Consider the following 27,942-nt stretch of genomic DNA (forward strand, 5'->3'; position numbering starts at 1 on the left):
TGCCCTGTTCGGGCCTCCCCCTGGTCCTAACGCCTGCCCGGTTCCTCACTGCGGCCTCAACATGCTCCGGCGAGGGAACAAAAGAGCATTCAGGCAGTCCAAAGCCGTTCAGTAATCTGTCTTTACATCAAATATTCTTCTGTACAAATGTTAAATCTTGATCTAATCCGTACTTAGAGCCCCTCATGCTCAGGCAGTACTCCTTCACTAACCCAGCCCCGGGCTGCAGCTGCAACACGTGGTGGAGTGTACTCTGCAAATATAAACCTCAGCCCCAGTCGGACGCTGCTTTCAAGTCCGGGACCGCGAAAAGTAAGTTTGAGCGGACATTTATTAGTGCTTCTAAACATAGGCAATGTTGCAGCCAACAGATTAGCTACTGTAAAAAACAAAAACAAAAAAACAATAACACAACAATATTGTCATGCAGTATGTCATCTTTTAAGTGTAGATTATTTGGATGTTAGTTAATGAATGGAAAATATATCTAAAGCAGTTTATTGATAAATTAAGGTTTTTTAATTGTAAGCTAATGCTACTGTTTTGCGTGTCTAGTGCTGCGTTGCATTGCAAAGTTGCAGCCCTGACAGTTCTTCTAGGCTGAGATTAATCAAACCAATCAGCCGCAGATCTCAGAGCTGCTGTAAAGGTTTAGGAGTTTCAGTTCGGTGCTTACTGTCAGTAAAACTTGTCTCTGTAAATTGAGTTAGTTATCAGATGAAGTCTACTGTGCTCATTTTGTTTCTCCAGTTTTTTATGTCGACGTTTCTGCAGATTTTGTGCAGAGCACATTCTTGGAACCCCGACACTGCGTGCACGCGCACACACGGACATGCGAACACACACGCGCGCCCGAACACGCGCGCGCACAGACGCACAAAAGTCAGTGGGTGTGACACAACTTACTGTACACTGCAAACAGACAAGCTCAAATGTTTTTTTCATGGAATGCTGCAGTCAGCATAAAACGTTTTAAAGTGTGTGTAAATCTCTGTAATCCCACAGAGTGTGTTGCTATTTGTGAACATGCAAACACAGATTGGATGTATTTTTACCCTTTATACCCAGGCTGTGTTGTTTTAGTTACCAACACCACATTCTTCTGATATTTTCATAGTTTTGGCTGTCATGCTGAGATTTAGATTGTATACTTAACATTTTAAATTATCCTCCTCATTAATGAGCAGAGCAGCCGTCCTTTGGTGGACAATCCAGAGGTAGGAGCCATAAAAGTGTTTGGTTAAACTAAGCAGAAGTGATTGACTTACTGCTGCACTCCTCATGCTGCACTGTGTTCATGCATGAGAAACCCAGGAGCTTGAGCCCACTATGATTATGAAGAAGCTCTACTCTGCTCTGAGCATGCAAAGAACAAATATGTTGGCGTGTTGTTCCTGCTGAGATGAGTCCAGGGGTCATTATCCTTTTTAATGATTACGTACATTTTTTGTTTGATTTATGGTACACTCCCTCCTTTTAAAATGTCTGTGGTGGGAGTTCTTCACTCTCATATCAAAGACTGAAAAATAACTAAATCATATTTATTAGTCCTTAAATGGAGTGTAAAGGGAAGATGTGAAACCAAATATTTAAGAAGGGTTGTAAAGTCATAAAGTCACTGATGCATGTCATGCCGTTTTACTGTAGCCGACATTGTCGAAGTGATCCATGAGAAATGTGACCTAGTTTTAATCTGCCATTCTGTTGGCTGTATGAATTAAAGGTATTTTATCTCTGAATCCATAACATATCAGTTACCATAATGAAAAACCTCTGCAAACACATTTTAATACAGAGCAGCACTGTTGTAATGCCTGATTTGGAGCTTTGAAAATGAAATTTGAAAATGAAAAATCACAGTTGATTGAAGTTAGGCACCAGGGGCCACAACATGCAGTGGACACTAAACAAAACTTGGACCGTTCTCACTTTGGAATTCATTTTTGGAAGTCATCTGTCCCACGGGGGCTGGAGTGGAGTCAGCCCAAAGCCACAATTACCACAGGCTGAAAAAAAAATCTTGGACATGACAGATCATATTAAGAGGACATTGAGACTATCTTGTTATCTGTTGCCAGTTCAAACTAAAGAACAGTTTGCATATGATATGAGACTGAACTTAAGACTGTTGTACATTTTGTTAAAAATAGGTTTGCAGTCTTATGACCCAGACATGCAAAATTTGGCCCGAGGGGGGTAAAAATTTGTATGATGAGGACAGTAAATGAGCTAATATTGTTTGCCGAAGCTGTTAAGGCTGCTGGTCACTGACAGGTCTGTTGCTCTGCACTGGCAGGTCAGTCACCATCGTCTATATATGCATAAACCTGTAATTATAGCTTATGGCTTGGACACTGACCAAGCTAGATACTTACAACATAAACTGTCTTCAATGATGATGAATGCATTCATAGACAATGCGGCATCTCCCTTCCTCATAAAAAGAGCATTAAACTAAAAACAACGTCCTCAGGCTGCAGCGCTCAGACTGTTCTTAAAATCTAATATGTAGAGGCTTTGTGGAGGTCCATTCACTTCAAGAGGGACTTTGTCGAAAACATCTGAGACCTGGTCAACGCTGTCCTCCTGAGCAAATCTTCTTGCAGGTTGTTTTTTTACATTTACTTGAGCTCACATTTTTGTCACATATATACAGAATACACCTGTCATCAGTTGAGCTAAACTTTGTGGAAATTAAATGTCTGAATGTTTCACTTGGACAAACAGCAAGAAGTGATTCAAGCCTAGATTTTTTTTAAAACATGGGATGTAGGACATTAGGCCTCTATTTGAGGAAAAAGTTGACTTAGCCCTCTGCTATTGTCTTTTTTTTAAAAAATAGATAACCTGTTTTTTTTTTTTTTATTTATTTTTATTTTTTTATTCGATCGCCTTTTCTTTCTTATTGCATTGACAGTATCTAAGTTCTAAGTATCATGGGCACAGAGGCTGCTGTTTTTGAGGTCTCAGTCACCCTGGCCCTGTTGATGCATCTAAATGCTTCTACTTTGAGCTGTTGTCCGGCTTATCAGTAATTGTTCACTCTAACATTTCCTGGTGACACCAGTGTTAACTGGAGCGAGCAGTCCAGTGTCTGCATGGCAAACAACTCTCAATCTGTTGACCATATCCACATTTAAGAAGCTGGGTCAGTCAGCCATTGGAGGCCAAATGTATTCAATTGGCTTCACACAATTAGCACATGTCAACAATGAAATACGGCGAGCCAGTGACTCCTTTCCATCTATCTGCGCCATGGTTACACTGATTACCCTAAATGTTATGACGGGTATATATTAATACTAATGCCAAAGGCAAGCATTTTTTTAACAGATGAAAAATGTTCCATAAAGATATAACTTTATAATTAAGTTGAAACAAAGCAGATCCTAAGTCCTAAGCAACTAAATTTTCTCCCAACAAGTAAATGAAAAATTTATTTTCAAGTAATAAAAAAAATTATGTAGAAAAAGCAGTTTCTAAATACACTGAAATTTGTATCACAATAGCAGCAAAATGGTAACCTTTAATTTATTGTTTTTTGTACCATTGTTTGACCTTAAACTTTTCAACTTAATTTCTGAGTTACTTTATAGGAGTCTTCATCTCTGCCTTTGTGAATGGATATTTCCTATTAATTTAATAGAACAAGTTGATTATTGAGTTCATGTGTGGATTCATGGTATATTGCGTGTCATTTGTTGGTGCACGCATTTGCAGATGTATGTACACATTTACAGATTTGTCTACACACAAGATTCAATAGATTTATTGCCATGTCAACAAGTTGATAGGAATTTGTCCTGACAGACTCTCAGACATAAATATCATAAACAAGGACAGTACAGCAACACATCATGTACAAAAAGACAATCATAAACACAAACAGACAGTGAACAATAAACAATACCCAGCGGCATTGAAAGTGCATGCAGTTTTGTTAAAGTGCTACTTACATTGTAACCTGTACATACATAACCAATAAGTCAGTGCAAGTTCAGTTCAGAATAAAGATTTGGAGATTCTGTTACACATTTACAATCTGATTATGCACACATGGATTCTGAGCACGCATTTACAGATTCCTTCACATTCACAAATTTTAAATTTGCAGACACACAGATTGAGATAGTTACGCAACTCTCCACACACATTTGCATATATTTCTGCTACAATAACATCCCCATAGTTTCCTCAGATTCTTGTTCCTTAGTTATCCCATGATGGCATCCATATATAGTCTTTGTATTTCTTTGTTTATTATGCTGCTAGTGTTTTTCTCTGTGCAGTTACTCTACCTTCTCCTTTGTCATGCTGAAAGTGTGTGTGTGTGTGTGTGTGTGTGTGTGTGTGTGTGTGTGTGTGTGTGTGTGTGTGTGTGTGTACCTGCACTTGCAACATGTGCGGGCATGTTCCAGACCCGTGGTTCCCAAAGCGGTGTTAGTATGGTCATAGACAGAGTAAAAAGTTCTCATGCTGGCAGGAGGCAAAGTCTCGTCAAACAGGGTCGATGGGTCTAATGTGAACCTGCCTGACATGAAAAGGTTTGGGATCCCTGTTCCACACAAACAGCTTGTACCAGCAATGGTGTCTCCAGCCTGCCTACCATTAAGGATGGCATTTGCTTTCCCATCAGCATGCAGGTCAGATAATCAGCTCGAGCAGCCAAGGCTTGGTGGGCGATTGGCCGTGATATTTGGCCGCTCGGTTGGGCAGGCAAAGTGAGCGAGGAATAGAGCTGGCTGTTGTCACGCTGTCTGGTCTCTGGTCTGTGGGCTGGGCAGTGTTTCTGGGGGCCAGCTGCCACCTTCCCACTGAGGTCTTAAGCTGGTTTGAGCTGGTCTTGGTAGAAATGCTCTGAGCTGCAGACTCAACCTTATTTATAATTCACAGGCGGTGGATGATGGGAAAAGGTGACTTCCAAGTTCTCTAACTTGTAAATGAAGTTGCTGTGGAGATGCCAGGCTTTTGGAGGTGTACCACAGTTAGCTTGCATTATTGATTTTGTGATGTCCATGACTCCAGTAACTCAGGGAACACTGAGTAATACCTGTCTTCCATTAAGAGGACTCAACCCCCCAGTACTGTAGCTCGTCCACCCTTCATTGACCAATCAGCACCCATGCTTTTAGCAGCACTCCTCTGGGCTGCACTGGGTAAACAGAAGTGTCTGTTTCAATGTTTGTCAACGTCAGTTGCCTAACCATTTATCAGTAGTCAGTAAGTACCTAGGCAGCTGGGATCTGTTTGGCCTGAGTATGCATTAGAAATCACAATTTCTACAGTAAAGGGGGGAACAAGATGCCTGCTCTTTTCTGTGTTCTCTCCTATTGTGTGGGCCATTGACCTCAGGGTGGGGGCTTATGGTGCAATATTGGCTCCGGACCACAAACATGGACGTGAAACACCCCCACCCTCTCCCCCTGTGTCCCCTCCTCTTTTTTCTCTTCCCTGCTCAGGGGACATCACTCTGCTGGCCGGGGCAGGACTGGAGGCTGTGGCTCTAGGGGGCATGGCAGGGGCAGAACCTATGAAGAGACACTGGGGACAGGGGAGGAGTAAAAATAGTGTTCTGCACAGTTTACATGCCAGCAGAGTGAATTAGAGTTGGGCAGGGTGGTAAAGCGTAGTTTGGAAGCTGCAGCCCATGGGATTAGCAGATAGACTTTTTGCTCCACGTGCAATCGATCTGGTGTGGCTCCCTGCAACGTAGAAAAGTAAACTGGAAGAAGTGCAGTGACTGTTTTAATCTTGTTTAAACATCAGAACTTGGACTAGTCATACCCACACTGTGCCACTCAAGGTAGGCATTCTTGGTGTTGCATTATTCTAATTTTATATATATACAGCACAATTTCTATAGTGATTACATAAAAATTTCTATATTAAAACTATTGCTGGAATTTACCATTCCAATAACTATAGTAATTTTGCAGCTTATTGACAGGGTTAAGTGGTGGTCATCATGTAAAATTCAGTATGTTTCTAGCAGCTAGTTAAAAAAATAAGTTTTATTGCCTCTGTTATGTGGTATGTCATGTACAGATCATCATTAATCATTTAATTGTCAGTATCTCCAAAACTCAATGATGATATTCTTATGTGCAGTGAAATGTCCAGACAGTGGATCAGGTGGATTTCTACAGTGTAGCTCAACTGTATTCTGTAAAGGCCATAAAGCAGACCACATTGTTATGTTAATGAGCTGTCAGATACAAGACTGCATTTGCATTTCTCTTGGTTTGAAAATCCACACTTAAATGGAGATCAATGCACGTCTGGACGGTCGTCAGTATCAATTTATTATCAAGATAATAAAAGTATTGGTTGAAAATAGAAGATTGAACTTCAAAAGCAAGCTGAAAACCCATTCATGAGAGAGCAGCGACATGTCACCGCACATTTGAATCAAAAGAATTTGAACCAAATTTTATGATGTAAATTCATAATTTCTGAAAAGTGAACATATGGTGGCTCCCCAGCCTATTCATAATAATGAAAAGAGAGTTTTAGATACATGAAGTGATGCAAACAGAAAAAAAAGTCTTTGAAGTTTCTCTTTTTTGTTGTAATTGGTGAGGAGAGCTGCTGGAATGGCCTTATTGTGTTTTATTGGTACATTCATGACCCCCTCATGAATGCAGCCCTTTGAGTACTTAGATCTGCATCATAACCACAGACAATAGTTTATAATGAGACAATTATAAGCTTTACTATATGCAAGTTATGCAAATCACTTGGCTTTGTTCCCAATATGTGCGTCATAGGTTGTAGGGTTAATATCCCTCAACTGTCAAAACTCCACCTTTGTTTTTTTTTCCTCCCACTGTTATGTAATTGTGGCTGTTAAGAGTTGTCAGCATTTTAAAAGGAACAAGTTGCAGGAGCAGTTCAAATTTTGAAGCACATGCCAAAACAAATTTAGCCCAAAGACATGGTTTCACAATTCTTGCACCTTTGTCTGAATGTTAAAGAGAAAGCGCCGCTTCAAATATTGATACTAAGATAAACATTAGTAGTAAACATAATGTGACCTGAAGTAGCACATTTTTCCCCTTTTTAATTGGACTTTGACAGATGACGTGACATACTGTTAATAATATTTCTTGTTTTATGTGTATCTCTTTGTATGCAACATGTGCCAGTGCTCATTTACACACTGTTTTATCCATGTTTTCCGTCTCAGAAACATATTTCATTCTTTCAACAATATCCTCCTGTCTCCCAGTTCGGTCACTCACCACAAAGGAATCCATTGAACCAGTAAGACTTTTCAGTAGAGCTTTTAAGATCCATGGCAAACTCTCCCCTTGGACTCAACGCTGCACTCTCACTATCTAACGCCATGAATTTTCAGAACTGCACCAATACTTCACTAAATCCTGCTTTCTCATCCAAAGTAATAAGACAGGAACGCATCACCAAATCAGTTTCACATGCACTTATCCCAACACCGGCATGCAATAACAACATTCACTAAAATCTGGACTGAGGTGCTATATAATATCAGATCAACATGATGGATCTGATGCTGTAGTGTGTGTAGTTTTCCTTGTTTGTTGTTTTGTTTCTGTGATTTTTATTTATTGTTTTATATTGTCATGTGATTTGGTCTTGTATGCGCCGCAGAACAGGAACCTGCGGCAAAACAGTTTTTAACAGAGTCTGGCCAGTTTTAATTGTATCATCAGCAATGTTGCTTTTAAACTTTCCTGTATAATTAAAATGAAATGAAAAAATGAAATTCAGTCCCGCTACCCGCTCATGCACACCACACAAATCTTATTCGACATTGTATTAGCTGGACAAGTCAGTTGAGAACAAACTCAGGCCACAATGATGGCCTGGCAAGATGCAAACGAGCTGCAGCTAATGATATTTTCCTGAATCTGATTTTTTTTTTTCCAATTAATCAATTAATCATTTCATATATATAAAGTGGTAAAAATAATGACATATGCTCATAGGAAGTTAACTGAGCCCAAAGTGATCTCTTCAAATTGCTTCCTTTGTCTGACCAGCAACTAAAAAAAACCTAAGGTATTAATTTTATAACAATAAGAATTGAAAAAAGTGAGCAGATATTAGCGTCTTAATGATCTTAGTGAGGCAAATGTTTGGGATTTTAACTGATAAATCATCAGCTATGAAAACCATAATTGATTGATTTTCTGTTGATCAACTAATTGATTAATCGACCAATTATTTAATCAGCTGAACTGTTAATTGAGACAGAGAAGTGGGACACCCTTTTAACATGACAGACACATAGAAAGAGTGATTTCAACAGTTTTTCTTGTCTTTCTCAGCAGGTGTCAGCATGTTGGGGCGAGTTCTGTCGTTCGGTCGCTCCCTGGTGCGGAGGAAAGTGGTGGACATGAGCAGCCTGGAGGACTCCAAGCTCTGCCGCTGTCTGGGAGTCGTGGATCTGATCGCCCTGGGAGTCGGCAGCACCCTGGGGGCCGGAGTGTACGTCCTGGCCGGAGAGGTGGCCAAGGGCGACTCGGGCCCCAGCATCGTCATCTCCTTCCTCATCGCTGCCCTAGCCTCTGTCATGGCCGGCCTGTGTTATGCCGAGTTTGGCGCCCGCGTCCCCAAGACTGGCTCCGCTTACCTTTATAGTTACGTGACTGTAGGGGAGATCTGGGCCTTCATCACGGGCTGGAACCTAATCCTCTCATACGTGATTGGTGAGTTCATGATGGTCCTTGAGTCCTGATTTTTTTTATCCACTAAGGTGCTGGTTCTCCATGTCGTCTGTTGTCTGTTTCCTCACAGGTACCTCATCAGTAGCCAGGGCTTGGAGTGGTACATTTGATGACCTGATAGGAGGCCACATAGAGACATTCTGTAAAACCTACTTCAGGATGAACGCTCCTGGTTTGGCTCAGTACCCGGACTTCTTCGCCGTCTGCCTCATACTGCTGCTCTCTGGTAACACAGCCAATAATAACTGGGAATTGCAGAAAATGCAGGTCATATTCGTACAAAACTGTAGCAAAAGAGGAGAGATCGGGACGGGTACATTTTTGGTTCAACTGCCAGCATTCATGAGTCACATCATCGCATCTGGTTTAATTCAATAAAGAGATGGCAGAACGTTTTGTGATAAGTGCTTAATGAAGATCAGGGCTCATAAGCTATGGTGGCCAGGCTGCTTCAGCTTGAAAGCCAGGTTTGTGTCAGCACACTCGTAACCCTGAATAACTCCTACCTTCTTTAACTCTGACCTAACCTGATCACGCATGTTGCTCTTCTGCAACACCATACCTCACGCTGCCCAGTGCAACCACAGTTTCTTCTAAACCCTCTAAGCCACTAAGCACCTCCGCTGAAACAGCTTGGGGTTGAACGTCTTTTTCCAAGGCACAGTATCAGTCGCTGCTGAAAGGAAGAGTGTTGTTTATGCGTTTGCCCCGCATTGGTGTTCCCAGCCAGTCCAGGGTTTTGAAATGGAAACGGTCTTGTCACAAGCCCACTTAGTCCTCCAACCCATACAACCACATCGGGTTGTTTGTTCCTATCCTCTAATATGACCCACAGGTGCGTTTTCTAAGTTAGTGGCCCTACCGGCAGCAGGAAATCTCCCACAAGCCGTCATGTGCATGTGTCAAAACAGTCGCAGTTTGGTTAAGCTTAGGCACTTGGTTAAGGTTCAAGAAATAGAAATATTAAACATGCATGCCCCGGAAACAAATATGAAGGTCCTTTGTAGGGGTGACCTGGCCACTGCCCCAACCTCAACCTCCTAATGCAGATTTGGTCAGTTGTTATACTGCGGTACATCACCACAGTTCCCGATGTATCACATTGTTGTTACCTGCATGATCGGTAGAGTTTGCTCGTAACAATCGATTGCGATAAGCTGCTTGTGCAAACAGACTGCGGGGTCGTTTTTTGGTGTAGGGCTGTCTCGGTATGATCTGAAATCTGCTGGCACAGCTGCTCTTTACAGAGCTGGAACTGTTCACCATGTTCACAGGTCGCTGAGTAGATGTAAACATGACCCTTCCAGGAAACGTCATCAAAATTGAAAACTTTGCCACGTGTTTTATCTGTTCGCTTGCAGGTTTAATGATTACATTCAGTCAGTTTGACCCAGAGACAGCGCTCTCGTGGTTTTGTTTTTCTATTGGTCACATTAAGGGTTGCAAATTTTAAAAGGACATTGAATATGATATAAAATGCTACATACAGTACACATTAGTGGAATTAGTCACTGTGTGATAATACTAACAAATTCATTCAAGATTAGTTTGCTTTTGAGTTGAATTGTCTCCCGTCATTGATCTGTTTTTCTGTTGATTTTGTTGACTTTGAAAGCTAAATATTCAGTGAGTGATGTTCTTTCTACTTTACTGCTAAGTGAAGCATCAAAAAGCAGCTGGGAGGAGCAATGAGCAAATGTACGACTAGAACAGAAAGATATTTATAGAGTGATGTAAATAGAGTGCCATTTAAAAAGGATGTACATTAATCTGTGAGATGTGTATTTCCACACTAGCAGTACTGTTATTTTAGATGAGTTAAAATCATACATGATCTCACATGCCACAGTGTTGATGTTGTCTTTCTGCCCCTCCAGGACTCCTGTCGTTCGGAGTGAAGGAGTCAGCCTGGGTGAACAAAGTCTTCACAGCGATCAACGTGCTCGTGCTCATGTTTGTCATCATCTCTGGCTTCGTCAAAGGAGACGCACTCAACTGGAGGATTTCCGAAGAATCCCTCATAAATGTCACCATAGTCAAAAGGTAATGTAACAGATTATTGTAGTGAAGAGAAATTACAGAGTGTGCTTAGGACATGGATCATAGTTATAATATGCTAAATGCGTACATCCATATTAACAAAATGTATCTACCTACACCACACTATTTCAACAGGTGCTTCCACTCCAACCGTAACTGTAAAGTAAGCAATGAAGATAAGAGAGCAAAAACTTAAAAATCACCTGAGTAACATTTCTTAAAGGACATCAGAGACCCCCCCCGACAGAAAATACCATTTATTACACAATGCAAGTCCTTCATCTACATTTTTTGAAATGAGAGGTGAAGTGTTAGTTGCACTGTAGTTGACATACAAGTCACAGGGGAACTCTTAATAAGGCGGATTAGGAAATTTATTTTTCCACTTGTTTTGAAACACTTAATGTCTATCTGGAGCCCAAGCTGGGAGGACCAACACACATAGATCAGTTTCTCAGTTAATGAATGAAATGACATGATATCATACAAATGATGCGATGATTTACTATATTATTCAATATGATACTAGTTGATCCAATGTGATTTGATACAATTATTATTCTGAGAGAGTTTTAGTTAAAATATCGTTACAAATTGAGAACAGTCAAAAGTGTGGCCTATAAAACAAAATGCCTGTGGTAGCAGCATTAAAAAAGATGTTAGTATCAATCAGTCTAATCAATCTTTGCTCATAGAGTGCTCAAAATATCACACAGGGCAGCAGTGGCCAAATGTGTACCTCCTATTGAGAGCACCTTTTCTCAGCTGTTCTTACATGGAAATGACAATCCCTGTGGCGATGCGTGTTTCAGGAACCTGTCTGTGGCAGCCAATGTGAGCAGTGACTATGGGGTTGGAGGTTTTATGCCCTACGGCTTCAGTGGGACACTGGCTGGAGCTGCCACCTGCTTCTACGCTTTTGTGGGATTTGACTGCATCGCGACAACGGGTGAGCACAGGTTTGACGGGTTGCGCTGCAGCGTGCCTTTGTTGACCTTCCTCAGAGCCAAATATACAGATGTATGTGTTTGTGTGTCCTAGGTGAGGAGGTGAAAAACCCTCAGAAGGCCATTCCTATCGGCATCGTGGTGTCACTGACCGTGTGCTTCCTGGCTTACTTTGGCGTATCGGCTGCGCTCACCCTGATGATGCCCTATTACCTGCTGGATGAGAAGAGCCCTCTTCCCATGGCCTTTGAGTATGTGGGATGGGGCCCGGCTAAATATGTGGTTGCTGTGGGCTCACTGTGCGCCCTTTCCACCAGGTAACCATTTTTCCACTAGATCTGCATGTGTAAAAAGAAATAAGGGACAAAATCTAAATAGTCATGATAGTAGATAAAAAATTCAAACAAGAAATTTATTGGTGTCAGTAGAGTTCATAGTCTGATATCATGTGCATGCAATAAATGGGTGATAATGCTGGGTACAATGTGGTTGTTAATTATGATATGTGTCTTAGTATTGGATTGATTCCTACTGCTTAATTGGATGTGGTGGGCGCAAGGCTTAAAGTCTTATTGTTTTGCGATAACTGCACATCTTTATGATATATACAACGAAGACAGCAAGATTGGCAGGTGTGGCAGTGTCTCAAAACAATATTTCAGCGTAACGTAATTCTGTCTTTCTTCCCTGGAGATTTGCTGTATGACTTCATCCATCAACAAATTCTTTGAGATGCCAGGCACCATATTTCCCCATGATGTACATTCATGAGCAGATAATCAAATACTTTACTTAAGTCGATCAAATCTTAGTTAAGTCACTGCCTTATAATGCTATTCATGCTGTAACCTCTGAGTGTGCCCTGCAGCTGTTTGCAGAAGATTATGTAACATAATCAGTTATTTCATTTAGTCGTTTCCATAATGTGAAAAGCCTGCAGGTCAAAGCAGTGCTTTTATATGATTGAATTGAACATTTACATGGTACTCTATGTGCCTGGGAAATGTAATGAGTGCAGTATGCATGCAATCCCTTCACAAACATCTCACATGTATGTAAATGAGTGGAAGGAATTTATAGAATGATACCTAAAATTCGCTGACTATAAAGGTAAAGCCAACAGGGATGAAAGACGCTGACTTTAATTGTGCTCTCAAAGCTTGGATGACGTGACCATGTGTATGTATATGTGTGTGTGTGTGTGTGTGTGTGTGAGATAGTGTTTGTTGGGTTTCTTGACTAACGTCTTGGTCCTGCATGTCTCTGCTGTCTCATGCAGTCTGCTGGGCTCCATTTTCCCTATGCCTCGTGTAATCTATGCTATGGCAGAGGATGGGGTGCTTTTCAAAGCCTTAGCCCGAATCAATCCTAAGACGAAGACCCCACTTATTGCCACTATGAGCTCCGGTGTAGTAGCAGGTGAGATCCGGGGTGCATCCACTGCGATCACTGCTGCTAATCTTTCTCCACCAATCAACTGTGAAAGAAACGATTTAAGAAGCAGATTAATCCATGCAGTGGTCCCCTTCTCTTGAACTGCAGCAGTCTTGAAGCTGCCCCACCCTATTACACTTTATGTTGATTGGCTTCAATTTATTCTATTAACAGAGGAAGCTTTTGCGTCCTATATGTTCTTTCACAGTTGTGCAGGTGTCCAGTGTAATGTTTTTTTTCTCCCAGAATGCCCTCAACTTAACCTTGAACCCTCTTTTTCCTAGCCTGATGGGCTCCATGTTCCCTCTGCCCCGCATTCTCTTTGCCATGGCACGAGATGGTATTCTGTTCAAATTTATGTCCAAAGTGAGTAAGCGCCAGTCACCTGTGGCTGCCACCATGGCGGCAGGTACCGCTTCGGGTAAGCTCCCGAGACAAGGACTTGATGTTTCACCTGCTGTAATTGGGTTGTATCGTGGACATTGTTATGGTTTTGTCTTTGCACATTTGTGCAAGTGGTGGTGGTGACTGCATGTTCAGCATGGTGGTGGTACTGTTTCCCAAAGCATGAGAAAATCCTTACACTCATCATTGAAGCTGATAGGTTCTTGTTCTTTTTCTACATTTTAATATAATTGCTAAAGCTCTTAGTGTCACTGTGTTCACCACATCAGTCCTCAAATCCAATCAAAAGATTTTTAATCATTTGAATAAACATAAATATGTTTTCTCCAAAAAAAAAAAAATGAAAGAAGTTAATCAATGCAACTAACTACATTGTGAGGAATTGTAATTTGTAATTTGTCAATTCTGTGGAATCAGCTAATGATTACATAATTTTAATTATTAACACACACACACACACACACACACACACACACACAGTAAATATTTCCTAATGATTACAGAAAGAGGACTCAGCAGTAAGTCACTTGGGGACCGGTGTTGTGCTCATACGATATTGAAAATGTCTGTTTCGAGGTAGGAGATGAAAGACTTCCATGTTCAGCAGATTCCAGGTGTACTTAGTTTTGTTTAGTTGTATTATGACATGGAGGGTGGGTGACCTGGTGGGTGACCTGGTGCAGATGTTAACGCTGGGAGGAACTCTGTCCCCTGCCCACTGACATCAGGTGCTAGCTCAGTCGATGGCCTGTGCTCGAGGACAGTGGGTGTGCAAAGATCTTGACTGAGGAGAGAGTGGGCTTTCTTTCTTTTTTCTTTTTTTTGTTTTGAATATGTTGTTTTGAGGAGTACTGGACATACCACTGCTTTGTGTTTGAACCATGCCCTTGAGATCAGCTGCATACTGGAGTCAGGTGCTGAGGTACAAAAGAGGAACACAGGGAGAGAAACACCAACAAACAGTTTGATGTGGAGATGAGTGCAGCTTTCTTATCAACCCTGGAGGAAGTTTTCTTACATCTCTGCATGCAATCTAATCTGCATCACATGCATTTACTGTACAATACATCCATTTTTACATATTTCAAAAATGTTTCTATTTGTGATTGCAATTTTATTAATATTGTGTAACTGTATGCAATACTATTTTTTTTTAATGATTTTTTAAAAATTGATGTTAACTTGTCTGTTACATTACTTTGTGAAAGTATTTGATCCACTCGGTATACATCATAATGATGATCCATCTTATTGATCTGTTTATTATATTTTTTATATGTGACTGATTTATTGTGATAATTGTTCTATTTCTTCCCTGTTCCTCAGCCATCATGGCTTTCCTGTTTGACCTAAAAGCTCTGGTGGACATGATGTCCATTGGGACTCTGCTGGCCTACTCCCTAGTTGCTGTCTGTGTGCTGATTCTCAGGTGGGTACATTTATTGATTTAAAAAAATATATGGATTTCAGTATCTGTTTGGAAGAACCTTGTTTATGCAATGCTGTGGCAGAGGCTCCTCTTATAGCTTTAAGAGACCACAAATATAATTACCACCCTGGTGTGATGTACAGCTCAGTTTGTTGCATCACTCTGGTGATGTAATGTTTCTGAATGCTCCCAGTGTTTGAATCTGAAGTGGCTGCAGATGTTTACTCAAATTTCTGTGCTTGCAAAATTCTGGGCTTACATTTCTGTTTTGTCACACTAAGGTGACTCATCACCACAGCCCCAAAGCACACAAACACAGAGACTGTAATGTTTGCTGGTTTAAACCTGGTTGATACACACATCTGTGTGTCCTAGACCTCACTTGTTTCCTGAAGTGAACCCAAAGCATTTTAAATCATTTCGTAATTGAATCATCCGGAAAGTGTCTATACATAGCATAACATAAATATAACAAGTGAATTTTTCATCTGTTGCCATAAACAGCTGCTTGTTTAAGGTTTTTAGAGAGCGTTAAGAGAAACTCAGACACTTGCACCTCTGTATCACAAATGAAAATGTCTATCAACAGCGATATTTGAGAACATTGCACATTTTGTGTCAAGAGCTGTAGTGTGACCTTTTGAGCTATAACAAATATTAAGGCATAGACAAATGACCTTGACTTTTAATGTCTCGGTGGTCCAGGTACCAGCCAGATGAAGTCCTGGAGCAGCGGGCTTGTAATGGTGAGAGAGACTACCTGTCTTCAGAGGAGGGTGAATCCGACCTGACGGAGTCCGAGTCCCACCTCAACATGCTGAAGGGCAGAGGCTCTGCCCTGCAGTCCGTCCTGCACCCTCCGCTCACACCCTCACAGCACTCCTCCAGTGTGGTCAACATGTCCATGGGGGTGCTAGGTAGGGATGTTTTAGCACTCTCTGAAAAATCTACCCGAAATACAAAATGTGAACAGTTTTTATGACAAGTGGAAAGACTGTGGCCAGGTTAAAGGCACTCATTCACTCAGACATACACTCCTGATCAAAATTTTAAGACCAGTTGAGAAATTGCAATAATTTACATTTTGCACTGTTGGATCTTAAGAAGGTTCTAAGTAGAGCTTCAAAATGCAAAAAGAAGAAATGGGAGTGAGACAAAAAAAAAATTGAGTAAGCTCTTGACAGTGTGGATAACTGGCAGAAAATGACACTGAATCCACATTTTTGTCAAGATTTGGGCTTTTAAAGGCTGTGGTCTTAAACTTTTGATCAGCTGATGAACAGCCTATTTCAGTTTAATGGTTGTTTGCAATAAATTGCTCTCTCAATTTTTTTTTTTGTCTCCCTCCCATTTCTTCTTTTTGCATTTTGAAGCTCTACTTAGAACCTTCTTAAGATCCAACAGTACAAAATGTAAATTCTTGCAATTTTTCAACTGGTCTTAAAATTTTGATCAGGAGTATATATAAAAAAATCCCAACATATTTCCCACTTACCCCTATTACAATCTGTCCATGTAATTTGGTGGGGTTTCCAGTCTGCTGCAGTCCTCTCTGCCGGCACCTCAGTACATTGGGGTTGGATGGACACTGGCAAAATGGATCCATCTGCCTCTAATTCATACTAATTTGCTGGTGAGCTTTGGCAGGAAACAGTTCCCAACAAAACTCTTAGCCCCAGGGAGCTGGTGATCATTCAGGGTATCCATGTCAGTGTTTTTGGAAAGAACTGCTTCTTCACATGCAAATTGTTGACAAATGAATACCCTTCGAGCCTCATTTCTTATGCATGCTGGGAGACAGACAAGATAGATAGATGGATAGATTGTGCTGGGGATAAGAGGGAAATATGTATATATTTTGTGTATTTTGGGTGAACAGTGTCTTTAATGTATTACTATCTATCAGTGAGTAAGTGTCTGTGTGTGTCTTCCCAAACCACAGTGCTGCTGGTGTGTATGATCAGCTATCTCACCACATACTACGGTGCTTCCATCATCGGCATGGAGACGTGGATCCTGGCGGCGCTGTCCGTGTCCCTCGTCATCTTCAGCGGCTGCATCTTCATGATCTGCAGGCAACCTCAGACCAGCAAGAAAGTCTCCTTCATGGTGTGTACCAGCTGATGGCTTCAACTCACTTGCATCATATTAGTTCCAGCAGCATGGAATAAGGCTGATCAAAGGCCTCTGAGAAATCATAGTTAGATACTGCGGCCTGGCGATTAAATCAAATGCTAGGATGTTTGACCAAATACCTCGATAGATTTTTTGATAAACAGTCATTAGTAATGTGGATATTATGGCCAAGCAGGTAGAGGCAAATAACAGCTACAGCAGTCTAATATGTTTAGAAAATGTCATCTCTTTACTGTGCAGTCTTTGCAGCCTTCAAAACCAGTCCTATACTGTCTTATATCACGATATTAATATAATATTGATATTGCCAAGCCCTCTTACATGCTCTACTTTGTTGTTTTATTTCTCAAAAAATAATGTTGGTATTTGTGCTTGTTATGGCCACAGGTTCCTCTTCTGCCATTTCTGCCCATTCTGAGTGTATTTGTCAACATTTACCTGATGGTCCAGCTGAGTGGAGATACCTGGATTCGTTTCTCTGTGTGGATGGCTGTGGGTGAGTGCTCTCTCAGCTGTGAAAAGCCACTGTGAGTATTTTAGGGATCTGATGGTCCAATGATATCATGTTTGTATCTTCTCCATACCTCAGGCTTCCTGATCTACTTTGGCTATGGCATGTGGCACAGCGTGGAGCGCCAGCGCCAACTCCAGGGTCCCCTCTCCGTCAGCAGCAGCGGCAGCACCCAGGAGAACAGCAAGACCCACAGGGAGAAGCAGAGCGGCACGGACGCTGCGGCGGGGGACCAGGAGCGATTCATCCACCCAGAGAAGACCAGCCGGTGTTAAAGTCCCAGCTCACCGGGTCAATCATATAACGTACAAGGCCACCTGGACACTTAGCAGCCCAAGACAGATGCAAAAAAAAAAAAAAAAAAACCCTAAAAAATAATTTAAAAAAATAAGCGCAGAGCAGCTATGCTTTCATATACCTGTATATACAGCTTACCATCCGTGCCTCAGTTACAAGCACATTCACTAGCCAAAGGGAGCGTCAGTATTCTGTATCTGTGGTTGTGTGATGGGGAGCCGTCGTGTCCTGATCTCTGTCACTGTGATGAAACCACGCACTATTGGCTGGTCACGTGGCCGTCCATCGTGCTGCATGGACGGTCCGGAGGCAGAGTAACTTACATGAATTGAGAGGACAGGTAACACACTGGAGAGTGATGGTTATTTCCTTTTTAACATTGGAGCAGTTATGGAAAGACTGCGGCAAAGCTTTTGTATTTGATTCTGGACTAATGTTTTTAGCGGCATGACAAGTGTATCTTTTCTGTTCCATTTTGCATTTGAAGTCTGTCTGTACAGGTGGATTTTTTAAGTATATATTCTTTGAAATCTGTTATCATTTTAGAGGTCCAGATGATTAAATGGAGAGGTTTTGATAATGTGCTAGTGTTGATAGTGTTAGTTTGTTAGAAAAGCACTCAAATAAGCTTACAACACTGAAAAAAAGGTCCTGCTTCAGGTTTATGTCATGCCAACATCCTTATCCCTTTACCCTATTTTGTACATAAATGTTACATATGCATACAAATGAAATTGTTAACAAGAAAAAGGTTTAGATGCACAGCCACATTTAGACCCACCAGTGTATAATCACACGTAAATATATATATATATATATATTTTTTTTTTTTGCATGCACTTACATGTTACAATATTCATAGACCTGAAAATGGGCCTGTGCTGTGTGCCATTGGAGGTGGAGTGAAGATTAATTTTTTCAGTCTTCTCTAGGCGATAGTATTAGTCACTGTGATCTCTGCAGGCATTAGCAGTGGTCTTATTCAGCACATTGTTTTCAGTTTTGCTTGGATTTCTTGTATCTATGAACTGTTACAATCAATGAATATAAAGATTATTTGTGTATTTGATACCATATTCTGCTCAAAAAGGTTTTTTTGTCACGTTTGTCTGTTTTTTTTTTTTTTTGTTTGTTTGTTTTGTTTTGTTTTGCTACAGTTACAAAGAGGATGTTTATGTAACCATCCTGAAATGATTTTGCCACCAAATGTGTGTCTAAGACGGACAGCACACTTGATTACAAATGAAACTGAAGTGTTATCATGCCACATTCAGAAGTGTTTAAATTTTCCAACTCTTTCTCCTCTGGACTTCAGTGTCTTCGTTATCAGGCCAAAGGAGTGAGCCTGTCTGCTTTGTAACTCGAGTGTTGTTTCATAACCAGTTTTCAGAGACACTGTGGGACGAATCGCCTCAAGATTCAGTGCTTACATTCTTTCCTCTGGGCTTGTCAGGGCCACCGGTGTGTGTCTCTCGTGGTATGAATGGTATGGCTCAGTGAGCTCTAGTGTACAGTATGTAGAAACTTGTTCGGATCTTTCAGCCCAACCTCGGGGGCAGAGAAATCCCAAAGTCAGTATGGATGATGTGATGGACATTTTGCATACTCCTGAGTTAAGATGCTGAAGCTGTATTTGTAATTGAACGGTCACATTGGCTGATTGCCACACTAAGGTAGTTTAAGTAAATGTGGAACAAATTTAGAAGATGGTCTCCATGGGGACCAAGGCAGGTATTTTAGACTTTTAGATGAACCTCTACACTATGTAGAGTCTTCCACTGAGTCTATGGGATGATAGTTTTCCAGAACATAGGAGACACCATGATGAAAAGATGTGGAGTCAGTTGTTACTAACTACACTGATAATTTCAATAAATGTATTTTCCAGTAAGACTAGTGTGTGTTGTTTTGTTTACATGAATCTGTGGGATTGATAAGAAAGGGGTAGCCAAGAATAACTTATGTTCATGAGTCAGGAACCTACTGACTGTGCCTGATGATAATTGCAAGTACTACTGTGATAGTATTTAATACCTGAGAGCATTACAAACTGTACGATGCACACTCAAGTCCAGCAGAGGGCTCCAGAGTACGTGTTTCTGCTCCTCGTGTCTGGCCAGAGGGTGTGAGCAGAGGGGGACTGAAGTTATTTTCCCTTTCCCTCTCTGTTTGTGAGGAGGATGGAGCTGGAAATCTAAGCAGGGCAGCTGGAGCCTGCAGAGTTCCAGCGAAGCGCCGGGTCTGACCTCCTTTCCTGCTGAGCCCCTCTCCAAGTCTAACCGGCCTCTCTGGCCCTCAAGAGCCCTCGGCCCTCACACCATCCCATCAGCACACCATGAAACTCTGGGTTGTCTTTTGCCTGGCACTGCTCTGGGTGGAGCTCCAAAATGGTGAGTAAAATCGACTTACTCCACATCTGTATCTTCTTTGTCATTTCTCTCAGTAGTTTTCCCTCTTTGAGGATTGTGAAAGTACTTTTGATTCATGCTGAGACTTTAATCTGGAAGTATTGAGGGAATTACATAATCGGAGGTTGTTATTGGCTGGAGGTACCAGTGTATGTGATGAGACTGTGACAGGAGGAGTAGTCAGAAAGAAGTAAATCTCATTTACATGAGGGCAAACAGGGAAATCTGTTAATAAATCTTACTATTCTCCCTCAGTGATACACACTGAGCCTGATCTACAGCATCTGTCTTTTGGACAATGCATGCAAATAGAAATGGAAAAAGTTCGGAGTTGTATAAGAGAGCTTTTTTTTTTTTTTTTTTTTTTTTTGCTTTGTGCTTCTGCAATTCAAACCATCTGCATTGGAGGCATGCAACAGGAGGTTCTAATTAACTGGCTCTTCATTGCTGACCTGTCCTTGGAGCTCTCGTTAATTTGGAATTGAACTCAAAAACCTTCACAGTTATGCCTTTGACTGCATTTTTTAAATACAGTGTATACAGTAATATCTGTTCCACAACCTGTGAGGAAAAGAGAAAAGGCTGTTGAGAGAGAGGCTGGTTTCAGGACATTTTGTGCCAGTAAAAAAGACTTCAAGCTTCCTGTTCAAGTGTTGATGCAGCTGGGAGAAAATACTGAGTAGCTCTCCAGATGGGCATACTGAGCTGTGTTCACCAGCAGTCTGTCTCTGGCAGTGTTCAACTATTTTGTTTTGGGTCATAAGACAGTGCCAAAGGGATGGTGGTCCTACCCTCAGCTGTGTTATCAGTCCTACTCCACTTCTTTCCCTTCTGCAGCTAAATCATCCGTCCTTACCTCTAATTATCCAGGTGCCTGCCAGCAAGTCAAGCGCAGGAAGGATGTAGGAGAAAACCGTATTAGGCCGGGGGGGAAACGGGTGAAGGTACGCTTCCCCAAACTGAAGGAAAAGGATGGAGGAGGGAGAGGCCAGTCCCTGCTCACACAGGTGCTGGATAAAGGTCGGTTCCTGCGGCTGGGTGACAGCACAACTCTGACTCCCGGGAAGACCGTGGAGCTGCGCTGCAAAGGCAGCAACATCGGCTGGTCCTACCCTGCCTACCTGGATGCCTTCAATGACTCACGCCTCAGGTGCTCAATGGAGACATCTCCTCACCTGTTTGTGATGCTGTGAATTGGTAGTCATTAACCCATGAATCCATTCATGAATGTGTTGTCTTTGCACCCCAACCCCTCCTCCCCCCTCAGCATAAAGCAGAGTGATAAGTACAGTCAGTTGATCCTGACGTCACCCTCTGCTGCTGACACAGGGATGTACAGCTGCTGGGTGATCATCTGTGATGGGATAGAGTGCACCAAGGACCCAGATCGTGTCTCCACGTCCTACATCTATTTCACAGGTGACTATTTATGACACACACGCACACACACACACATATTACATTTTATATTTGCATTTTAGTTTGTCAACCTTATCAGTGACATTGGTGGGCAGTGGTTTTGCCATTGCAAATGAATGCTGCATGGACCTGCATGGAGATCCCAAAGTTTCCAAAGACACCAAATATGTACCACTGAATTACAAGAAAATTGTGCAGAAATTGATTCAGCCATAAAACAACTGCATCTTGGGTTTGAATATTTCACTCATTATAAGTGTGATGTAGCATCAGTGAAGCGTTGCAACCACCAGATACAGAATATGTCTGTGACATTGTATAATATAGAAAAAGGCTTGTGTAGTAATCAAGCGTGCAACCTTCTGGAAGTACACATCTATACTGTAAAATAAACAAAACTGATCAGCTAACCCATTTCTTTCGCCCCTCTGACCAGATAAGGACAACCTCTTTGTCCCCTCGGCCATCCACTTTGAGATTGTGTACCTGCGTCCGGACAGGCCTGCTGTCGTGCCCTGTCGCGTGACGAGCCCGCAGGCCAAGGTGTCGCTGCACAAGGAGGTCCCACCCGAGGAGATCCCAGCTGATGGGACCCTGGTAACCTATGACCCCACCAAGGGATTCGTCATGCAGAACCCCAGTCCAGAGCACCAGGGAGTCTTCTACTGCAAGGCTGTGACCAAGGGCACCCCGCAAGTCTCCACAAAGTACCAGCTGCTCTATGTGGAGGGTAGAGACCTGTCATTCACACACCACCTCACCACCATCACCATGACAACGGTTATGACCAATATAATTATATAATATCAACAGACAGCAGACAGCAAACAGCACACAACACACTGTATTACTCATTTATTTATTTTGTACTAACTCCTACAGTAGTTTAAGTGCAAAAATGGAAATTCTAGCAAAAATAGTTTTCTTTTATATTTATATTCTCCTTTATATTTATGCTCAATTGATAGTGATAATACAAATGTACAACTGTGTAGACACAGTGGGATGCCTCTGACCCTTTGTCTATTATTTTAAGCATACACTGCATTTTTTTAAGTGCCTGTGCTTTTAAATATCGTACACAGTTGCCATTTAGCTTCATTGCCTAGAGTGCCTAGACCCACCATCAGAGGCATTTTCACTACTTTTCTTGCTACCTCTGACTATTTTGCTGCATCAGCTTCCAGGAAAATGATGTATTTCAGTTTTGTCACAAGCCCAGTCAGTGCTGCTGCTCTCGGTCTAGGTGGATACCTGCCAGGAGGCATTTGAAGTGGAAATACTTTCTTGGTCTTACAACTTAAAGGTGGATCAGTGGTGAATTTATGAAATGGAAATTGTGTGTGGTTTAGGTAAAATGTTTTGATTTACAGGGAGAGAACAGAAAAGAAATGGAGATTGGCCCGAGGAGGGAGGCTTTGTTGATTTAATATTACCTGTACACTATAACTGTGGGAATCCCATTTAGCTATCATCACATAAATTTTATAAATTTGCACAAAAAAAAAAGAAAAAGAAAAAAAAGTCATAACTTTAAGCAACTGATGGCACCACATAGTGCCATCACAGCAAGATTTAGACTGGAAAGACTTCCCTAGCTCTCTTCCACAGAAGATTTATAAGGAGGCGTTTTGCACAAGAGCTTGTCTGATAAATAGACTGCAAGTGTCCTCCATACAGGCTCACTCTTCGAAGCAGACTAACAACTAATAGATGACACTTTTCAGGTCTGATTTTGACAAATCACCCTGTTTATTTTCTCTCCCTGACAGTTCCTAGTGGGCCACCATTTGTAAGCCTAGAAGCCTCTCCTGAGTCCGTGAGAGGAGGCGACACCATCAACATCACCTGCACTGTCCTGGGGGAGCCAGACATGAGTGTGAACTTCACCTGGTCTTATCCTGGTCAGGTTAGAAGAACACTACTGCTCAAAATATGAGGGTTATTTTTTGACTGCAGCTAGTACGACTGTCTACTTTAACATTCAGTAAACCATCAGTAAAGTGGAGGTCTTCTAAAAATGCAGATATTGATAAACTAGTGAACTAGTGGCTGGTGACTTTTGGGGGTAAAAAGTTGCCTCCTGCCTTGATTTTACACCATAACATAACATCCTGGTATGAAACCCGGTCCTTTATGTTTTTACACTGTTCAGGACCGCCGTCCAGTCGACATCCACGGCTCCTGGCGGCTGGTTAACAGAGGCATGGGTCACACCACCCGGGTCTCCCAGAGCGTCATCACCATAGAGGACCTGGAGACCATCGACTTCGGCAGGTACATCTGTAAAGCCAAGAACCTGCATGGTGAGACAACTGTGGCAACCAACATCATCTCCAAATAGCATCACGGCCTGCATTACGGCTGTGTTTGCTTAAATATCACTATATCACACCAGCCACAGCGGGACTTGGGCATCCAGACATAATCAATTTGTACATTTCAGCAAGAAATCTGAGTGTTAACATACTGTAATAAAGATTTGTTACCAACACTGTCTGCTGCAGAGTTTGTTATAATATTTGATCCTGAAGGAAAAGGGTGCCCCTGCTCAGTTTTAGTGCATGACAGAAGCAACATGTGAGTGCTGTCAGTTCTGGCACTCTGAGGTCTGTACAGTTAATCAAGCACCACAGAGTAATCACAGCTAGCCGCCATGGTAGACTAAATTAAATAATAGAGCTGAAATAGAGGGCAGCAGCCATCAGAGACACTGCTTTGGCTTTGCAGCGCGTCCTGAGGAGGAGAGGCTGCTGTAAAGCTGAGCAGTGTGTGCCAGGCTGACGTCCTAATGAGCTCCGTATGTGGAATGTGAATTGCAGGCTCAGATCTTATTTTGGCCCACTGTGACACACTTGCTGCATTTTCGACTTTTCTTACTCAAATCACTGAATAGTTTTTCCCTGGTCAGTTATATTTAGGGAGTCTTGCAGTGTTTTACAGGATCATGGTGTATTTTTGCCTGTTGTAGTCCAGTTAGTATGCTGCACATGTTTACATTGGATTACTACCAACTGTTTTGCAAAGCACACTTTACCTTTATAGATCTGTGGATGCTAAATAATTTCCCTGTTTTTTTTTTTTGTTTTTTTTTTGTCGTGTGGCCATCTGCATGGAAAGCATTTCAATTTGACAGAAGGGAATTATGCATCCATGTGCTAATGGATACATCGGAAAAACAAATATCCCTCTTGATAGTTAGTCACGCTATCATAACTTTTTTAAAGCAAGAAGCCAAACACGTATTAACCCTTTCATGACAACCATGTTTGCTAGGTTTGATTTTTTCCAACAAAATACCACATGAATGCAAAACTGTTTTGCAGCTTTAAATTCCTGGCTCTTGAAGCTTCCCATCAACAGAAGACCTGCAGGCCTTTCGAATCAGTGCACACATTCACTAAATTATTCCCATTCAACTAAATTACTAAACAGTGATAAAATAACTTTGACCAACTAAACCTGGGAGGAATCGTGTTCACTGGGATGGATTACATATAGTATGTCATCACGTGTCTGCAAGATGATTTTTGCACTGTAACAAAATGAACAGAAACAGTTGCCAAACAACTAAAACAGTACAGCATGAACTTCATTTGGAAAAAAGGTTGGTAGAAGTGGGATAAAAAGATGAAAAGTTTGGTCTTTTAAGATGTATTATTTTGTTTTAAATCTACTATGGCTCAGGGTGATGTTCTTCATGATGAAAAAATTTGGCAATAAAAAACAAGCATATTGGTTACAGTACTGGGCACTGATTGGCAGACATTACTAGTTGCACTAATTCAAAATGAGAGTATGTGTTCAAATGCAACAATACTGTCTGATTAGGAGGATTTAAATGTCTACATTAAACATTTTGATCATGTATGTGTTTAAACAGAGGATACATGAATTCTGATAACACTCCTTGAAGGCAGCCACAAGCTTTACTTTACCTGCCTTGGATAAATTAAAGAGTTAGATCATCTCACAAATATATACAAATTAGACAAGGCTCAACTTTCAGTTTAATACATGACTTTATTAATTGCATATTTCAAACAGGGTCATCACACCAATAATTTCAAACCCACACAGGTACTCTTTTGGTGACACATATCCAAGATGCAGTGCCTCTGTCATGTTCAAGCAAAGCTTCTCCTCATCATCTCTTTGCAAAGACCCCAACTTTTAAAGCTGCAGTAGGAAGGTTGGGTGAGCGGTGCTTGACAACATATCAAATACGTGCACAAACAGACAACTGGATTGGTCCCTTGGGCAAACAAACAAACATGGAAACAAACACATTTGAGGCCACATATTACAGGTTCTGAACAAATAAACTGTCAACCATGAGCAAAAGACATCAACCCTTAAAAATAACCTTTAGAAAATTATGAACATACTTATTCCAGGTCTTCTGAACAAATCATGAGAACAAAACTTCAAATGTAATTTTTTGATTGAGGCATGTATAGTATTCGTGTTGGCTGGCAGTGGTATGTCAGTTTACTTGACAATTTTTCACTGCTACTTTTTGCACAGTTAGATGTGAATAACAATGCAGAAATTCTACTCACAAATGAAGCCATTTCAAATTTCATACAGATATAAATAAAAATGTCCTACGAGGGGACAGTGATATTTGGATTCATAGCTATGCTGAGTCTTCAAAGAGTTTTACCTGCCTCTGTTCTCCAGAGACACAGTAAACCCCTTTTTCCACTGCAGGGTTATGTGTATGTATGTATGTTCATATGTATTCACCCAAGAGTGTATGTGTTCTTTTTTTTTGTTCCTGCACATATTCTCCATGTATGTGTGTGTGTGATGCATGTGTATGTGTTCAGCTTTGGAGAGACGAGCCTATGCAAACTACAAAATAAGAGTAACAAAAATATTTATCATTTATCATTACATACAAGTCCTGAGATTTCCTTTTTTCCCATGTGACATGAAAGGCAAAGAACAAGGTGGCCTCGCTTATTAAGTGCTTCTGTGCAACATTGTCATTTTTCTATAGTCTGTACAGCAAATATCAACAGAGTTCATCGCATCCTCATGGAGCCATGACCAGGGTGTTGAGTTTCTAAATGAGTCAGTAATATGGCTCTGGATTCCAGCGGGACAGCTCTGTCCAAAAGGAGTCTGCTTCCTGGAAGCGGGAGGCCATCGTTATCTGGGTGAGACGGGGGGGCTGGAGAGGAAGACTGAGCTGCGAGGTGACTGCAGGCTGAGGGAGTGTGACGGGGAGGTGGGGGACGTCTTGCGGGGACTGCTCAGGTCTCCGTTGTGGAGCTTCCACAGCAGCTCCTCATTCTCCATGGACAAGCGCTTGTTCACCTTGGACTCCTTCTGAAGGGACTCCTGCAGCACTGCCTGCTCTGTGGACAGTTGTCTGTGGGGAACATCAACACAACAGACCAGTTGGAGATGTTTTGGAGAGATGGCAGGCCAGTCAGCTGACACTACAACTCAAGAACAGAGGGCTCTTGACTAAAGTATCTGCACTATTTGACTATCAGCGGCAAAGTTCCCACTGTAATGCATTTGTCATTCATTTGGTCTCACTCTACAAAAAACAAAATTACATGGTTGTGCAGGTTGTTCTAAGTTTTGAATCTTATTTTGTAGGGACAGCAGGGATTCCTATGATTTCCATTTTCCACTTTACTCAAAGGCATTTAATCAAACCACAACGAAACTGATGGGAACACTTGACCCAAACACCTAACACCTCATGCAGAAGCCATTCTGTGTGGAATATGAATTGTGCATTTTCATGTGCTTTTTGCTGCCATTTATTGAAGATGCTGATCAACTCCAGTCTAAGAGAAATGGATGCATTTTTGGAACCTGTATTCTGTGTGATGGTAAAAAGAGCAATGCGTAAACCCTTCTTTTACCTTGACAGTGCTGCATGTCTGTCCATGCGGGCTTTGAGGTCCTCGTTCTCCTGCTGCACTTTCTTAAGGCTCTCATCTAACTTCACACTTTTCTCAGTCTGAAAAAAATAAACAACAGTATGATACACAAAACATTCATTATGCGTTTTATGTCACTAGCATTGTGTGTTTTGTACCCAGGCATTACTTCAGTCCATCTCACCAGTTTGTCCATCTGCATCAGCTTCTTTTCCTGCTGGTGGAGCTGTTTGTTCTTGATGTCCAGCACCACTTTCAGGCTCTCCAGCTCCTGCTCCAGATACAGGGTGTGGGAGTCCTTC

General features: G+C 41.6%; 3 protein-coding genes across 5 annotated transcripts in view; 2 read left to right on the top strand and 1 right to left on the bottom strand.

Moving 5' to 3' along the window:
• The first annotated feature begins 37 nt into the window (after positions 1 to 37).
• slc7a2 (solute carrier family 7 member 2) lies at positions 38 to 19,798 on the top strand. Its single transcript, XM_030062015.1, has 12 exons — positions 38 to 312; positions 8,310 to 8,690; positions 8,779 to 8,934; positions 10,586 to 10,751; positions 11,561 to 11,697; positions 11,790 to 12,012; positions 13,414 to 13,550; positions 14,861 to 14,963; positions 15,669 to 15,880; positions 16,906 to 17,072; positions 17,487 to 17,595; positions 17,689 to 19,798. The coding sequence occupies exons 1-12, from the start codon at positions 186 to 188 to the stop codon at positions 17,883 to 17,885; spliced, it is 2,115 nt and encodes a 704-aa protein (XP_029917875.1). The 5' UTR covers positions 38 to 185; the 3' UTR covers positions 17,886 to 19,798.
• A 279-nt stretch (positions 19,799 to 20,077) lies between these two features.
• Positions 20,078 to 24,217, top strand: pdgfrl (platelet-derived growth factor receptor-like). Its single transcript, XM_030062102.1, has 6 exons — positions 20,078 to 20,297; positions 21,186 to 21,465; positions 21,583 to 21,734; positions 22,171 to 22,464; positions 23,507 to 23,643; positions 23,890 to 24,217. Exons 1-6 carry the CDS (start codon positions 20,243 to 20,245, stop codon positions 24,076 to 24,078), a joined length of 1,107 nt encoding a protein of 368 aa, XP_029917962.1. The 5' UTR covers positions 20,078 to 20,242; the 3' UTR covers positions 24,079 to 24,217.
• A 1,520-nt stretch (positions 24,218 to 25,737) lies between these two features.
• Positions 25,738 to 27,942, bottom strand: part of mtus1a (microtubule associated tumor suppressor 1a) — a 35,339-nt gene continuing 33,134 nt past the window's right edge. For 2 of the 3 annotated variants that reach the window (XM_030062422.1, XM_030062421.1), the window contains exons 13-15: positions 27,825 to 27,941; positions 27,623 to 27,720; positions 26,892 to 27,114 (exon numbers count right to left, since the gene is read on the bottom strand). In XM_030062422.1, the coding sequence (XP_029918282.1) occupies positions 26,892 to 27,114; positions 27,623 to 27,720; positions 27,825 to 27,941 (438 nt within the window). Of the gene's footprint in view, positions 27,115 to 27,622; positions 27,721 to 27,824; position 27,942 lie in introns of all 3 variants that reach the window. The other variant, XM_030062420.1, reaches the window with a different exon arrangement.

The sequence above is a fragment of the Myripristis murdjan genome, chromosome 10 (assembly GCF_902150065.1).
Source record: "Myripristis murdjan chromosome 10, fMyrMur1.1, whole genome shotgun sequence".
In the NCBI taxonomy this organism is placed as follows: domain Eukaryota; kingdom Metazoa; phylum Chordata; class Actinopteri; order Holocentriformes; family Holocentridae; genus Myripristis; species Myripristis murdjan.